This window comes from Thalassophryne amazonica, chromosome 1, assembly GCF_902500255.1.
Source record: "Thalassophryne amazonica chromosome 1, fThaAma1.1, whole genome shotgun sequence".
NCBI classification, from domain to species: domain Eukaryota; kingdom Metazoa; phylum Chordata; class Actinopteri; order Batrachoidiformes; family Batrachoididae; genus Thalassophryne; species Thalassophryne amazonica.
The window spans coordinates 133,034,727-133,052,906 of NC_047103.1; the positions used below are offsets into that span (position 1 = coordinate 133,034,727).

General features: G+C 41.1%; 1 protein-coding gene across 1 annotated transcript in view; it reads right to left on the bottom strand.

Annotated features, from left to right (window-relative positions):
* Window positions 1–1,815: 1,815 nt before the first annotated feature.
* The window catches only part of tmem237b (transmembrane protein 237b), a 43,810-nt gene continuing 27,445 nt past the window's right edge, over window positions 1,816–18,180 (bottom strand). The window contains exons 10-14 of the mRNA XM_034174836.1: window positions 17,942–18,133; window positions 16,761–16,834; window positions 16,011–16,101; window positions 2,098–2,219; window positions 1,816–1,941 (exon numbers count right to left, since the gene is read on the bottom strand). Of these exons, the coding sequence (XP_034030727.1) occupies window positions 1,877–1,941; window positions 2,098–2,219; window positions 16,011–16,101; window positions 16,761–16,834; window positions 17,942–18,133 (544 nt within the window). The 3' untranslated portion in view covers window positions 1,816–1,876. The remainder of the gene's footprint in view (window positions 1,942–2,097; window positions 2,220–16,010; window positions 16,102–16,760; window positions 16,835–17,941; window positions 18,134–18,180) is intronic.

Sequence of the window (18,180 nt, forward strand, 5' to 3'; positions counted from 1 at the left end):
GATATAATACCTGTAAATAATCAGTTTTCTTCAGACGAGTCAGGGGATGGATACATGAACATTTCGAAGTCACTGATATGTCTTGAACTTTATTTACATCAGTTATGAAGAAATACAAACAGTATGACACGCTATGGTAAATCTGTGTGGAGACAGTTCTCAAAAACTGAGTAACTGTGCAAGAAGGAGAAGAGTGAGGAAAGAAACCAAGACACCCAGAAGAAGTTATGCCACTTCTGTGGCATAACTTCACCGCCAATCACAGCCACTTCTGTGGCTGTGATTGGAGAAATTGTGCACAGTGCATTTTGCATTTTGTATCCCCCATTATACAGCTTCATGATGAAGTGGAGCAGAGGAGGGTTATCTTAAAAAGAAGACCTGAAAGTTCAACGAAAATTTGCCAGAAGATACATCTGAGATGCAAGCCGAGATTTGATGTTTTAGTAAAAGAAGACCCTCGTCTATACCACTTAATCATGAAGCTATATAACTGGAGATAGAAAACGTAGAATTTGCACTGTGCACAATTTCTTCAATCACAGCCGCAGAAGCCTATAATTTTTTCTGGGTTGTCTGGTGGGTGTCTTGGTTGCTTTCCTCACTGTTCTCCTTCTTGCACAGTCACTCAGTTTTTGAGAAGTGTCTACTCCACACAGATTTACCATAGAGTTGCCATATTGCTTGTATTTCTTCATAACTGATGTAAATAAAGTTCAAGACATATTCAGTGACTTGGAAATGTTCATGTATCCAGCCCCTGCCTTGTCTGAAGAAAAGTGGCAATTAAACTGATTATGTACAGACATTATACCAAAGGGGCTGATTACTTATGCAACCCATCATCTTGGCGTTTATATTTTTAATTAATTTATATCAAGTTGTAGAGATTGGTTTTCAGTTTGAGTCTAAGAATGATAACTTTCGAAATTTTTATATTGAGAAGCCTGATTTACTTTTTGTATTTGAAACGCCATAAACAAATTAAAACGTGTGAAATACCAAGGAATTGAATATTTTAACAAGCCACTGTAATTGTTTCAGAGCTGTCATGGGGTGTCTTGGTGTCTTTCCTCACTAGTCTCCTTCCAGCATGTCCACTCAATTTTTAAGAACTGAATACTTGACACAGATCTATCAGGTAGTATTTCTTAATAATTAATGTAACTCAAGTCCAAGACATATTTAGTGACACGGAAATGTTCATGTATCCATCCCACGATTTGTCTCAAGAAAACTGGCTTTAAAAGTGATTATTTAATCTTTATATTAAATAGCCATGCTTAAGCTTTTTTTTTTTTTAAATGTGTTGCAGGCCTTAAATGCAGGAATGGATATATATTTTAAAATAAAATGAAGCTGACCGCATGAAACATGTTTCAGAATGGCTCCATGTTTTTGGAATATCTTTGGTTCAGACAGTCTGCAATGAAACAGAAGTCAAAGTAAATGTAAGAATCACTGCAGTCCCCTGGTTCAGAAAGCCAGGTTTATCAAAAACTGCTGATAGCCACCATCGTGGTACCAGTGACCTCTGACTGTGACTTTAAGGTTTGCTGAGTTAGCTCATGCAAAGAAAGCCTGTATGTTGACCTTGCTTCATGGTACACTCCTCTCAAAACAAAGAATGCACATGTTTAATTCCAGGTTAATCCATAAACATTAAATTTCCCAAGATTAAATGAAGAGAGGAACTGTTCTTATTGGATCAGTCTTCATATATAAAATTAAGAACAATCACATGTCTGATAAAAATACAAAAATAGTAGTCTACAACAATTATGTTTTACAAAAATAAGATTCAGAAGATGTGCAACAAATAAAATAAACCCACATATATCAACGCAGCTACATGAGTTTTACAGGTCACTCTTTTTTAAGGTGTCATTTCCGATTTGTCTTCATGCTTTGGGGGCTCAATCTCCATAGCCATTAGATGTCCTGGGAGGGGACAGACAAAGAAAAACACTCAAGATCAAACATACACATAAAAATGGGAAAAACTGTTTCAGGATTTCAGGGCAGAATTTCTCCCTCCGAAACTGATATTAAAAAACAGCATTCAAACCGATTATCTATGAGACCTGCATCCCTCACCCTCGGTGTAGTCCACCTCAGGCCGTGTTGCAATTAGGATCCAGGCCAGGCCGACCAAGAGCGCCACCACAAGGTTGACTGTGAGCCAAGGGTGGAGAATCTGGTGCTCTGTACCTTGAGGCCTAAATTGAAAAGAGGAGATAGTCTGAATGGCCTCATTTCTCTGACTAAATGCAGAACACATTCTTAGGAGACCCAGGATCCAATCTGATCCACAATGCTGGAAGATGACATTTCAATTTCTCTATCTGCACTTGAGAGAAACCTTGGGGAAGAGGCATAACTGAAGATATGAGTCCATCAGATCATCATTCCAAGAAGTTGTTTTAGGGGACGATGCCCTCCTTTACTGGTAATGTGTCACTGATTGATACAAAGGCTAATCAGCTGATTTAAAACCATATCCCAAACTGCTGCTGTCAGCATAAATGGATGTTATTTCAGTTTACACCTCTAAGGAAAAGATGTCTCAATTGTTTTAACAGTTTCCTCTGTCTCGATCTTCTCCTTCCATCTCATGTTTTTAGTGAGGAGGATGAAGATGCAAATAAATGGTGCAGAATCATAAATAAGGGGAATGAGATCCAATCTAAAATGAGTGACAATGAGCCAAGGTACGCTAAAATAAAGGTTCACACAATATTAATATCACCACCTGAGGAAATTTCCATGGATCATTTTTATAGAAGTGATGGCATGGATGCGCACAGCCCGTAAAGTGCATTCGAATGCCGCCCCCACCGCACTCTCTCTCGATTATATATATATATATATATATATATATATATATATATATATATTCAACAAAAATATAAATGCAACACTTTTGGTTTTGCTCCCATTTTGTATGAGATGAACTCAAAGATCTAAAACTTTTTCCACATACACAATATCACCATTTCCCTCAAATATTGTTCACAAACCAGTCTAAATCTGTGATAGTGAGCACTTCTCCTTTGCTGAGATAATGCATCCCACCTCACAGGTGTGCCATACCAAGATGCTGATTAGACACCATGATTAGTGCACAGGTGTGCCTTGGACTGTCCACAATAAAAGGCCACTCTGAAAGGTGCAGTTTTGTTTTATTGGGGGGGGATACCAGTCAGTATCTGGTGTGACCACCATTTGCCTCATGCAGTGCAACACATCTCCTTCGCATAGAGTTGATCAGGTTGTCAATTGTGGCCTGTGGAATGTTGGTCCACTCCTCTTCAATGGCTGTGCGAAGTTGCTGGATATTGGCAGGAACTGGTACATGCTGTCGTATACGCCGGTCCAGAGCATCCCAAACATGCTCAATGGGTGACATGTCCGGTGAGTATGCCGGCCATGCAAGAACTGGGACATTTTCAGCTTCCAAGAATTGTGTACAGACCCTTGCAACATGGGGCCGTGCATTATCCTGCTGCAACATGAGGTGATGTTCTTGGATGTATGGCACAACAATGAGCCTCAGGATCTCGTCACGGTATCTCTGTGCATTCAAAATGCCATCAATAGAATGCACCTGTGTTCTTCGTCCATAACAGACGCCTGCCCATACTATAACCCCACTGCCACCATGGGCCACTCGATCCACAACACTGACATCAGAAAACCGCTCACCCACACGACGCCACACACGCCGTCTGCCATCTGCCCTGAACAGTGTGAACCGGGATTCATCCGTGAAGAGAACACCTCTCCAACGTGCCAAACACCAGCGAATGTGAGCATTTGCCCACTCAAGTCGGTTACGACGACGAACTGGAGTCAGGTCGAGACCCCGATGAGGACGACGAGCATGCAGATGAGCTTCCCTGAGACGGTTTCTGACAGTTTGTGCAGAAATTCTTTGGTTATGCAAACCGATTGTTTCAGCAGCTGTCCGAGTGGCTGGTCTCAGACGATCTTGGAGGTGAACATGCTGGATGTGGAGGTCCTGGGCTGGTGTGGTTACACGTGGTCTGCGGTTGTGAGGCTGGTTGGATGTACTGCCAAATTCTCTGAAACGCCTTTGGAGACGGCTTATGGTAGAGAAATGAACATTCAATACACGAGCAACAGCTCTGGTTGACATTCCTGCTCTCAGCATGCCAACTCCAAGTTCCCTCAAATCTTGCGACATCTGTGGCATTGTGCTGTGTGATAAAACTGCACCTTTCAGAGTGGCCTTTTATTGTGGGCAGTCTAAGGCACACCTGTGCACTAATCATGGTGTCTAATCAGCATCTTGATATGGCACACCTGTGAGGTGGGATGGATTATCTCAGCAAAGGAGAAGTGCTCACTATCACAGATTTAGACTGGTTTGTGAACAATATTTGAGGGAAATGGTGATATTGTGTATGTGGAAAAAGTTTTAGATCTTTGAGTTCATCTCATACAAAATGGGAGAAAAACCAAAAGTGTTGCGTTTATATTTTTGTTGAGTGTATATATATATATATATATATATATATATAGGGTAGTGCTTATAAAATAAAATTTACTATCGTAATGTATTTATAAATTGTTTAGGTACTTGTTATTGCATACGAGTACACACTATTATCATTATCATCATTATTATTTTTACTTCTATTTTGTCATTTGATTTTCTAATGGACCACAATGGAAATAAGTGTTTCACTTTCTTGTGTCATCCATGTATTTTTTATGTATTTACAATTATATTATGTACTTACATTGAACTTACTAAATAAAATCACGCACGCACACACACCACATTTTTAAAATATAGATCAGGGGTCACCAACCCTGTTCCTGGAGGGCACCTGTCCTACATGTTTTCCATGTCTACGTACTTAAGTCACACATGAATTTTTTAAAAATGATGTTTTCCAATTCTTGATTGGCTGAGCACACGTGATAGACTTAATTGCCTGGGAATGGAACAGGGAGGGTTAGAAAACATGCAGGGCAGGTGCCCTCCAGGAAAAGGATTGGTGACTCCAGATATAGATGATTTACTGCCCCCTGCTGGAATGGCGTTCAAGTCCAGAATGTAACTAATCTATATAGCTTCTCTAAAAATATTAATTGTGTCAATGTTCAGTTTTGGCTCCATTCATCCTTGACCCAAAATACATAAGCATACCAAACAGCAAATGTCAGCTTTCCAAAGTTTGTGCGTGATCAAAATTGCGTGCACACACAGCTGTTTGTCATTTCTGCAATCTGCTGTAAGCAGATGCTTTTAATTTGACAAAGAGACAGTGCCGGAAGATATTAAAAGCACTACATATTTCACTTATGGTACCAACATGACTGTGACTGACTTCAGTCACTCATGTTAACAGCAGCACACTTACAGTGAGGAAAATAAGTATTTGAACACCCTGCGATTTTGCAAGTTCTCCCACTTAGAAATCATGAAGGGGTCTGACATTTTCATCTTAGGTGCACGCCCACTGTGAGAGACAATCTAAAAAAAAAAAAATCCGGAAATCACAATGTATGATTTTTTAATAATTTATTTGTATGTTACTGCTGCAAATAAGTATTTGAACACCTGTGAAAATCAATGTTAATATTTGGTACAGTAGCCTTTGTTTGCAATTACAGAGGTCAAACGTTTCCTGTGGTTTTTCACCAGGTTTTCACACACTGCAGCAGGGATTTTGGTCCACTCCTCCACACAGATCTTCTCTAGATCTTTCAGGTTTGGAGTTTCAGCTTCCTCCAAAGATTTTGTATTGAGTTCAGGTCTGGAGACTGGCCAGGCCACTCCAGGACCTTGAAATGCTTCTTACGGGGCCCCTCCTTAGTTGCCCTGGCTGTGTGTTTGGGGTCATTGTCATGCTGGAAGACCCAGCCATGACCCATCTTCAATGCTCTTACTGAGGGCAGGAGGTTGTTTGCCAAAATCTCACAATACATGACCCCATCCATCCTCCCATCAATATGGTGCAGTCGTCCTGTCCCCTTTGCAGAACAGCACCCCCAGAGTATGATGTTTCCACCCCCATACTTCACAGTTGGGATGGTTTTCTTGGGGTTGTTCTCATCCTCTAAACATGGTAAGAGGAGTTTATTCCAAAAAGCTCTATTCTGGTCTCATCTGACCACATGACCTTCTCCCATGCCTCCTCTGGATCATCCAGATGGTCACTGGTGAACTTCAAACGGGCCTGGACATGTGCTGGCTTGAGCAGGGGGACCTTGCTGCTCTGCAGGATTTTAAACCATGACAGCATCATGTGTTACTAATGTAATCTTTGTGACTGTGGTCCCAGCTCTCTTCAGGTCATTGACCAGGTCCTCCTGTGTAGTTCTGAGCTTTCTCAGAATCATCCTTACCCCACAAAGTGAGATCTTGCATGGAATCCCAGACTGAGGGAGATTGAAAGTCATCTTGTGTTTCTTCCACTTTCTAATAAATAATCATAACATTTGTTGTCTTCTACCAAGCTGCTTGCCTGTTGTCCTGTAGTCCATCCCGGCCTTGTGCAGGTCCACAGTTTTGTCCCTGGTGTCCTTAGACAGCTCTTTGGTCTTGGCTATAGTGGACAGGTTGGAGTGTGATTGATTGTGTGAACAGGTGTCTTTTATACAGGTAACAAGTTCAAACAGGTGCAATTAATACAGGTAAAGAGTGCAGAATAAGAGGGCTTCTTAAAGAAAAATTAACAGGTCTGTGAGAGCCAGAATTATTGCTGGTTGGTAGGTGTTCAAATACTTATTTGCAGCAGTAACATACAAATAAATTATTTAAAAAAAAAAATCACACATTGTGATTTCCGGATTTTTTTTAGATTATGTTTCTCACAGTGGACATGCACCTCAGATGAAAATTTCATACCCCTCCATGATTTCTAAGTGGGAGAACTTGCAAAACCGCAGGGTGTTTAAATACTTATTTTCCTCACTGTATCTAAAGTGACTAAACCAACTGAACTACAAAAACACAATAAATCAATAACACTAACAACAGTGTTAAACTAACACAAACCACAAGAACACTTAAACCCTCAAAACCCTGAACTCCCAGGGTGCATTGCAGCACAATGTCCTTTGTTTTCTATTTAGCTAAAATCTGTAATTTCTCAAAAAATATTTGTCCTATCAGAGTCACGTGACGCGCTTGGCGAGTATGGCTGCTTGAGAGTGAACTGCGCCTTCCCCTGTGTATATTTTTACCTAAACTGCAACAAAGAATCCTGAAACCTGCACTAAAATTTTTTGGATAAGATTTCACGTTGCTATCATGCCGAACGTGACTAGAAACTCTACTAAACCTGCCTCTGGGGCTGGAAAGAGCAAGGCGTACGAAGCAGCTGGTGCTAATCAAGCTAACCACAGGGCCTCGCCATTATGCAATGACACTGAGGAGGCTGAGGAGGTGGCAGCGAGGCACATTCCCGGTGAGGTGGCTCAGGAATTGGTCCGGCTCTCAGCCCTTATAGTGGAGAAGTCTGATGGCCACGACAAGAAACTGGAGGAAATACGGATTAGCACAAGCGCTACAGAAAGTAAGATAGCTGATATAGCCGCTCGTATTGGTGAGGTGGAGAACCGACTGTGTTTTCTGGAAGATGAGCACGAGAAGCTAAAGGCTAACCCTGCGGCTACTGCTGGTGAAGTTGCAGCACTTAAGCAGAACCTAGATGACATTGAAAACAGAGAGCGAAGGAATAATTTGCGCTTTGTGGGATTCCCTGAGGGCTGTGAGGATAATGATGCTGTGCTTTTTTTGGAAGGAATCATACCGAAGATTTTAAACCTGGATTTCCCAAAGGGACTGGAGATTGAGAGTGCGCACAGAATTGGAGCTTTGCCAAGGAGGCACGACGGTGACCAGCCCCCACGAGCAAGACATTCATAGTCAGATTTCAGAGATTTCAAGACCGAAAGCGCATCGCTGAGGCCGCACGTAAACTGGGTGATGTTTCCTGGGAGGAGCACCACGTCATGGTTTTCGCGGATTATTCCAAATCTGTGAGTGACAAGCGTGCAAAGTTTAATGAATGCAAAAAGCTGCTACATGACAAACATCTGCGTTTCTCCCTGGTCTACCCTGCGGTACTTGTTGTGAAAACCCCTCAAGGACCCCGCCGCTTTGAAGACCACAAAAAAGCTCTGACTTTTATTCGATCTTTGGAGTAAGTAGTTTTCTGCAACATGTACTCTTTTATTTCTCCTTTTGGACACGTCTGTGCAATTTGATTTATATCAACAACATATTTGGATACTGAAAAGATACCGACTTTAACAGAGCTTCCGCGACAGTCAGGCACACCCTTTTATTTTGTGTTTTTCTTCATCTTCCCAGGGGACACTTTCAGTTTACTACGCAGACTTGGCACCTGGCAGTGGTATGGCTGGATCCGAAATGACATACTCTGCTGATTTGGTAACATCTCTTATTAGACTCTTTGTTGCTAGTTTATCTCATGCTGGGCTCAGGGTTTTTTTTTCTCGATATTTACTCACCTGGCCCAGAGTTTAGGGAGCAGGGGGCTTAAAAGGCGGCTCGAGTCAAGTGCATGATCACGGACCTTGGTGGGGGAGGGATTTGTGTCCTTTTTTGGACACTATTTGGGTTTTATTTCGAAAAGTTTGTCAAGTGTGTTCATATTACTGTTCTGTTCTTTTTTGATGCCAAAAACACTAACTGCTTATGTAGGTTACTGTGCATTCTGTTTTACATGTATCTTGTGGACTACATCTTAGTAATAATAACTTGAGTTTTATGAGCTGGAACATCAAAGGCCTTAACAATGTGGTTAAGAAAAGGAAGGTATTGTCCTTCATAAAATCTAAAAAGTGTGACATCATCTTTGTCCAAGAAACATCTTTCGCCTGTGGAGTCTCAGAAGTTATGTGTGGGCTGGTTAGGCTTTGTGGGTGCAGCCAGTGGCAGTGGTAAAAGCAGAAGGGTGGCAACATTGATTAGTAATCATTTACAGTTTAAATGTCTTCAACAGTGTAAAGATGACGCCGGGATGATGTTGCTAATGCTGTGTGAGATTCAAGGGAATACTATAATTTTAGCCAATGTATATGCTCCGAATATTGATGATCCAACCTTTTTTGGACAACTTGAGAAAAAAATAACTGATATGGGGAATTATCCAGTTATTTTGGGGGGCAACTTTAATGAAGTTATGGATCCACTACTAGACCATAGTTCTAGAAGGGTACGCGTTTCTAGGGCCCACACTGCCCTCAAGGGGATGTCTGAGGTGTGTGTTCTTATAGATGTTTGGCGTTTGCAAAATCCTTCTGGGAGGGATTATACCTTTTTCTCTTCACCCCACCACTCCTCCTCGAGAATAGACTTTTTTTTGGTGTCCCAATCATTGATGTCGGCTGTGGCATCTAGTACTATTGGCAACATAATTCTCTCAGACCATAGCCCTGTCTATCTACACGTTTGCTTATAACCTTACTGTTAGGACCCCTAGGTGGAGACTAACTCCAGCCTTCTATTAGATGAAGCTTTCAAAGAGTCTCTTAGGTCTCAAATTTACCTGTATATAGAAACCAATGTGCCCACTGCCCCTTCAGCTAGAGTGGCATGGGAGGCATTAAAGGCCTTTTTAAGAGGGCACATTATTCAACATGCTTCTTTCAAAAAGAGAGAGAGCCTCGCCATGCTCCAGGATCTTGAACAACAGATTGAAGTCACTGAATCTAGTTTTAAAAGGGACCCCCCTTTAGCAAATCTGAATAAACTGACCAAACTGAAATATGAATTTAATGCAATACTGTCACAAAAAGTAGAATGTTCTTTATTCTGCACGAGAGAGAAGTATTTTGAAGAAGGGGATAAGGCAGGTAGGCTCCTGGCAAGATATATTAAACAGAGGGAAGCCATGACCACTATCTCGACCATTAAAGATGGTAATGGACAGTCTCCTGTGGCCACTATCTTGTTGGATGCCGAAAAGGCATTTGACAGAGTTGAATGGCAATATTTACTCATAACTCTGGAATGCTTTGGTTTCAGCAAGAGTTTTATCGATTGGATTAGGCTTACATATACTCACCCCAAGGCTTCTGTTCTTACAAATGGGATAATAGGTCCTTCATTTGAGCTAGGTCGAGGCACCAGGCAGGGGGACCCCCTCTCCCCTCTTCTTTTTGCCCTGGCCCTCGAACCATTGGCAGTTGCTATACGTAGGGAACCCATATTTCCAGGTATAAGCGTAGGGGGCGACTGTCATAAACTTATGTTGTACGCTGACGACATTCTTCTTTTTGTATCGGATCCAGAGCACTCCTTTTCCTCTCTGCTCACAATAAATAACACGTTTTCAGACATCTCTAGTTAGAAAGTAAATTGGACCAAGTCAGAGGCCCTTCCCCTATCTTGCTACTGCCCTAAGACCCTTTTCCCAACCGGCATGTTCTCTTGGCCGCAGAAGGGCATTAAGTATCTTGGTATCGTCTTCCCACCGCAGTTGTCAGAGTTGATAAAAATACATTTTGAACCTCTACTAAGTGGGATGAGAGCTGATGTGGATCGCTGGTCTCAACTTTATCTTTCTATGTGGGGGAAGGTCAATATAATAAAAATGGTCTGTACACCCAAGTTTAATTATCTGTTACAAGTTTTACCTATGTTCCTTTGAACTGTTTTAAACAATTTGATCAGCTTCGTAATTTATTCATTTGGAGCAAAAAGAAGCCTAGACTTAATTTGAGAAAACTACAGCGAGCAGTGGACAGAGGTAGACTTGGGATGCCTAATTTACTCTATTATCACTATGCCTTTTCTCTTAGGCACATGGCACACTGGTTTTTACCCCCTGAGAAAGCACCCCCTTGGTTCTACCTTGAGAGCTTTGTTTGTTTACCCTTTACACCACTCTATAGTCTTTCAATTAAATCTCAGCCTTCATAACCAGTCACACCCTGTTCTGTCTCACTTGAAAGGAGTATGGAAGAAAATGTCCAAAATTTTTAAATTTGACCCCCACCTCAATCAGTCTGCCGGTAATTGGCATAATCCCAAACTTTGCATAGCAAAGTTGCCTTTTTTTTGGAAGTCCTGGTTTTTGAAAGGTATAAAAGTGTTGGGGGATTTATATGACAATAATGTGTTGAAATCTTTTGAAAAACTCTCACAGGATTTTAATTTACCCCAGCAGGACTTTTGGAAATATTTGCAATTGCGACATCTGGTGGTAAACACATTTGGCTCACCCATAAAGCCCCCTTCATGCTGTGATACTTTGGAGGACATTAAAAAGGTTTTTGCACGTGGACACGAAGCCTCTGTCTATTAGAAAATGTTGCTGTTATCTTCAGATCTTAATATATCGTCCCTTAAAAGAGCCTGGGAAATTGATTTAAATCTCTGTTTTACTGAAGAGGAGTGGTGTAGAGTTCTTAAGAATATTAAAAAATGATCACGGGAATTACGATCTAGACTGGTTCAATTTAAAATCCTAAACCGCATATACTGGACACCTTCTAGGTTGCATAAAGTGGGATTAGCGTCCTCGGGCGCCTGTTGGAAGTGCCAGCACGATAGTGGCTCACTTTTGCATATGTTCTGGGAATGTCCTAAAGTTCAGTTATACTGGTCTTCGATTCACACTGTTGTGGAGAAAGTTGTTGGTCAGGGCATTTCCTTTACTAACAGGCTTTATGTACTAGGAGATCCTTCTGTTTTGAGTTATATGCCCTCTTCATTTGCACAGTGGGTACAAACAGTGATCATGCTGGGGAGAAAACCTTTAGTAAGAGAGTGGAAGGCTCCATCGACACCCTCTTTCCCCCAGTGGCACACCTCACTTGGTCAATTGGCAGCATTTGAAAGGTTATCGTACAGACTGTTGAATAGAGTAGATGAATACAATAACAAATGGGCCCCATATTTTTCCTATACATGCCAATGACATTTCCGGCTCAGGATGTTGATCTTTATTGGTTACGTCTGCTGTAACCCTGTAAATGTGTATGGCTGGCATCCCTTTTTTCTTTGTGTGTGTTTTATGGTTGGATTTGTCTTATTTTGTCCATGTCTTAAGTGTCTGCATATATAACTGGCCTAAGGTGCGACATGGCATAATTTGTATGGTTTATTCTGTTAAAACAAATAAAGTTCAAGTCATAAAAAAAAAAAAAAAATTGTCCTATCAACTTTCCATTTTCACAGCATTCATCCTTGACCCAAAATACATAAGCCTACCACACAACAAATGTCAGCTCTCCCCGGTTTTTGTGCGATCGAGGCCATACATACACACACCCCACACATGCACTCACACAGGCCACTTGGCTATTATAATATATATATATACATATATATATGTACAGTGAGGCAAATAAGTATTTGATCCACTGTCGATTTTGCAAGTTTTCCCACCTACAAAGAATGGACATGTCTAGGCCTATAATTTTTGTCGTAGGTACACTTCAACCGTGAGAGACAGCATCTAAAAAAAAAAAAAAAAAAATCAGAAAATCACACTGTATTATTTTCAAATAATTAATTTGCATTTTATTGCATGAAACAAGCATTTGATACAACAGAAAAACAGACCTTAATATTTGGTACAGAAACCTTTGTTTGCAATTACAGAGGCCAGAAGTTTCCTGTAGTTCTTGACCAAGTTTACACACACTGCAAGCAGGGATTTTGGTCCACTCCTCCATACAGATCTTCTCCAGATCTTTCAGGTTTGGAGTTTCAGCTCCCTCCAAAGATTTTCTATTGAGTTCAGCTCTGGAGACTGGCAAGGCCACTCCAGGACCTTGAAATGCTTCTTACGGAGCTCCTCCTTAGTTGCCCTGGCTGTGTTTCAGGTCATTGTCATGCTGGAAGACCCAACCATGACCCATCTTCAATGCTCTTACTGAGCGAAGAAGGATCTACCTGCATCTATAAGGCAGTCCAGCACGGTGGAGACTTTTCAGATCCAGATTGAAGACCCACTTTTTTAGACTGTCTTATCGTTAATGTTTTTATGTTTGCTCTACCATTTCTTTTTATTCTACTATGTTTCTGTGTAGGCTCTCAGTTGTCCAGGTGGTTTCCATAGTAGAGAAGCTTGAATCTTCGACTGGACTGGGTTGCTTGACGCGAGGACGTTTCGCTTCAAATCGCAGAAGCTTCCTCAGCTAAAATTCTTGCTCTGGTGGTCTGACTTCTGTCTTGACTCTTGTAGAGAAGAATAATTATTTTTATTTTAATAATTATTTATTCTTCTCTACAAGAGTCAAGACAGAAGTCAGACCACCAGAGCAAGAATTTTAGCTGAGGAAGCTTCTGCGATTTGAAGCGAAACGTCCTCGCGTCAAGCAACCCAGTCCAGTCGAAGATTCAAGCTTCTCTACTATTCTACTATGTTTTTACTTTTTACTGTGCCCTTTTTGATTTTAATTCATTTTGTGCTGCTATGAATTATTTGTGTGAAGCGCCTTGAGGCAACTTTGTTGTGAGATGGTGCTATATAAATGAATAAAATTGAATTGAGGCTGTTTGACAAAATCTCACGATACATGACCCCATCCATCCTCCCTTTAATAAGGTGCAGTCGTCCTGTTCCCTTTGCATAAAAGCACCCCCCAAAATGATGTTCCCACCACCCTCATGCTTCACGGTTGGGATGGTGTTCTTGGGGAGTTGATACCAAAAAGCTGCATTTTGGTCTCATCTGACCACATGACCTTCTCCCATGCCTCCTCTGGATCATCCAGATGGTCACTGGCGAACTTCAAACGGGCCTGGACATGTGCTGGCTTGAGCAGGGGGACCTTGCGTGCCCTGCAGGATTTTAAACCATGATGGTGTAGTGTGTTATAAATGTAATCTTTGCGACTGTGGTCCCAGCTCTCGTCAGGTCATTCACCAGGTCCTCCCGTGTAGTTCTGGGCTTTCAGGTTTCACAGAATCATTCTTACCCCACTAAGTGCCCCAAACCGTGGAAGATTGACAGTCAGCTTGTTTTTCTTCCATTTTCTAATAATTATGCTAGCAGTTGTTGCCTTCTCAAGAAGCTGCTTGCCTATCGTCCCATAGTCCATCCCAGCCTGGTGCGGTTCTACAATTATGTCCCTGGTGTCCTTAGATAGCTCTTTGGCCTTGGCCATGGTGGATAGTTTGGAGTGTGATTGATTGAGTGTGTGGACAGGTGTCTCTTATACAGGTAACGAGTTCAAACAGGTGCAATTAATACAGGTAAAGAATGCAGAATAGGAGGGCTTCTTAAAGAAAAATTAACAGGTCTGTGAGAGCCAGAAATTTGCTGGTTGGTCAGAGATCAAATACTTATTTAATGCAATAAGATGCAAAGTAATTATTTAAAAATCATACAAAGTGATATTCTGATTTTTTTTTTCTTTTTTTTGATTGTGTCTCCCACAGTTGATGTGCACCTATGATAAAAATTACAGACCGCAGAACGCAAAGTATTGTGGTAATAACTTGAATGGTTTCCCATACTTCCATGACAATGCCAAAAAAACCACTTCATAGCTATAATGCACTTTTAGCTCTTTGATAAGAAAGAGAGCAGACATGCACACCTCCAAATAATAAGTTTGCTCTCATGAATGAAGTGTGGGACAGTTTTGTCAATAACTGTATGCGCTGTTACAAAGCTGGTGCTGAAATAACGACTGATGAACAGCTCCTCCCCTTACATGACTAACAAACCAGATAAGTTCAGCATCAAGTTTTGGCTGGCAGCAGATGTCAACACTAAGTTTATGTTGAACGGCGCTCCTTATCTGGGAAAGGATGAGACGCGCACTCCAGGTCAGCGGCTTGGAGACAGTGTAGTGCTGAAGCTGATGGAGCCATTCATGGGTGAAGTGGAGAAACGTCACCACAGACAACTTTTTTACATTGCTGAACTGGCCAGGAAACTTCAAATAAAGAAGACCAGCATTGTGGACACAGTCAATAAAAGCAGATGTGAGCTTCCACCGTGTGTAAAGGAGCAAAGGCAACTGCATTCAACCCGTTTCCTCAGAAACAGAAACGCCACCCTCTGTCTACCAGTGTAAAACACGAAAAAATGTATGTTTGCTGAGCACCGTGCACACTTCATCTGGTACTCTCAGTGGCCCTAAATCACACAAAGGTTGGCGTGGATGTGCTTGACCAAATGTTAAAAAAAATACTCCGTCAAAGCTGCAACTCTTAGGTGGCCAATGGCAGTTTTTTACAATGTCCTCAACATGGCTGCAATCAAATCGTGGATTTTGTATCGAAAATGCCACAATGAGAATATCCCATGGTGACACTTTATCCTGCAGCTCACAAACAAGCTACGCTCCAGTTACATGCACACCAAAATGCAGCCGCTGCTCCATGAGCCAGCACCTGTGGAATACCTGATTGTTTTGGAGAAGAGGCGACAGTGCCAAATGCGTAAAAGTTGCTCCAAAAACCGCTCCAAAGATGTCTGCTGTCTGTGCAAGGTGGTGTGCGGGCAATGCACAGCGTCTACGGCTGTGACGTGTAAAAACTGTATATAGATTTCTTGTTCTAATCCTAATACTTCAATTTTGTCAATTGCTTTTCAGCATTTTTTTCGTTTCCATATTGTATGATTATTATTATTATTATTAAGTACTTATTAGTTCTTGTTATTGTACAGTTTGAAATGTATGATTTAAAAATGTATTTAATTATTAATTATTATTTAATGAGTTTTTAATCATTTTCTGCTCCCATATTGTTTTATTATTAAGTTGCTAGATCTTATTGTACAGTTTTAAATGTTTGAATGAAAAAACATATTCAATTATGTAATTGTAAAATAATTTATTTACTCAATAGAATATATTGTTTAAATATTTGCAAACATTAATAATTATTATTGTATTTATTTTTTTGTTTTGTTATAAAAAGAACTTACAAATGAATGATCCTGAGCCATCAAACGGACAGCCTTGGCAGTTCTAGTAGTGTTAGAGTTCTGGGAGTCCTAGTGTTAAACGAAAAAACGTGATTACAATCAGCTCACCACAATGTTGCGTTGAAGCTGTATGGGTAGAGGTTGATTCGGTCACTGGTCGTCTGTTGGCTGAGGGTCAGGACCAATGCTGAGAAATACACTGCAGGGTGACAGAAAATCAAGATACACTGAAACACAAGAAAATGTTTGTGCCTCTGTTTGTGACAGTTAAGCAGCACTCTTTGAAAAATGATCAAGTGATTTACTGAAGTTTTTATACTGTATGTACATTGGAAGATAACCCTGTTTTAACTTGATTTTACAAGAGTTGAGCATTATAAAGTTAAAGCACATCATTTCACAACAGTGGTTTCTGCCATGGCTCAACAAAAAGGTCAGTTTTTACGGGGGCTAATAATTGTGACCCTGGTAGTTTTTGTTTTTTACAAAATAATTTTGTTTCTGTGTGCAAAGCAAAATAATGCAAACATCCAAAATAAAACCAGAATGCTGAGCTGAAAATTCTTTATGTTGTTAAAAAAAACACTTGGGAAATTTTTGAAGAAAATGTCAAATTTCATAGGTAGGCTAATAATTTTGTCCTCATCTGTAGATTGCTTCGGGCAGCTGTGGGTGGAAGACAGCATGGTATGAGCAAGACCTGACCTGTCACACAGCTGCACTGTGGGTGGAGACTTGGACTCTTTTAGGAGAGATTCCTCGCTGTGTTACTGCTAAACACTGATTCACAATGCAGCAAAAGCAATGTTACATGTGACAGAGTGGAAATGTGATGGAACCCGACCGGTGCAGACTCACAGAATGAGGCGAGAGCCACTGGGTCCATGGTGATTAAAGCCCGCAGAGCCGTCAATCCTTTGGCCAAGTTCACTCTGAGAACAAAGAGTTCACTCAAAATAAAGATGAAAATCAACACCGTAGCTAATGAAGATTATGAATGTACATGTTACAACATGCATTTTTATGACAGTATGTTTTTGTCAAATGTATTAGAAGATTTTCAAAGGGATATGGACCGGACCAACGGAATATTTTTATCTGGGTGTTAACCAGATAAGCCAATAGTTAATTTAAGAGTGATACTTCTCATCTGAGTCTCCTTAAGTCACTGCTGGTTTGACAAAAGTCATTCCAGTGGCACACAAGGATCCTCCATAGAGACCTACCAAAGACATCCAGTTGTCACCTTAGATCACTGGTTAATGTTCAAGTGTCACAACCATACAGTAAGACAGGAAGCACCCAAACCATAAAGACCTGGGCCTTGATTCTTCTGCAAAGTTATCAGCATCCCCAAACACATCTATCTATGGACCTCATAACTCCATAAACTATTCCCAGGCATCTCTCAATCTTAAGTCTGAGGACCCTGATACATGGATTTCAGTGCCAAGATAAGTGAATGTCTCTCCAAGTTAAACACTTTCACCACATGCAGACACACGTCTGATGGCCAAGTCCAAGAAATGATTGAAAGGTTGGACCTTAGTTTTGATCTACGACAAATGCTAACCCAGAAAGAAACACAGCAAATGTGCTCTGGTTTGGATCTGGCAGATTACATGATGTTTTTGGACAGAGATTATTATGGTAATGCACATCTTTGTCATTACATTATAGCAACAGTCTTAAATGCTGCTCTACTTGTTATGGATTAATCTGATTCTGTGGATTGTTTTCAATAGTAGCGAGAACCTTCCCTGATGGTATATGGACTGCATTTATATAGCGCTTTTCCATCTGCATCAGATGCTCAAAGAGCTTTACAAGTAATGCCTCACATTCACCCCGATGTGAGGGTGCTGCCATACAAAGTGCACACTACACACCAGGAGCAACTAGGGGATTAAGGACCTTGCCCAAGGGCCCTTAGTGATTTTCCGGTCAGGCTGGGATTTGAACCGAGGATCCTCTTTAACCACTAGACCATCACCTCCCCTAAATGATGCCTCCCATTATACTGACTGCAGCAGTCTTACCTGTCGAAGGTGGCCACTGTGCTAATGGCCAGAAGCATGTAGAACAGAGACTGAGATGGGTAAACCAGGGGGTGGTAGTGCTCCAGCAGGTTGGACAGAGCAGTCAGGTGCTGACCAGCAAGCATGTACACCACCACAGTATTCCACACAGCGTAGCCTGCCAGGAAGCCATGACAATACAGGCCGAATACCCTGGATTACATATATAAAAGAAGTACTTTCAGAGAGTAACACTTTTC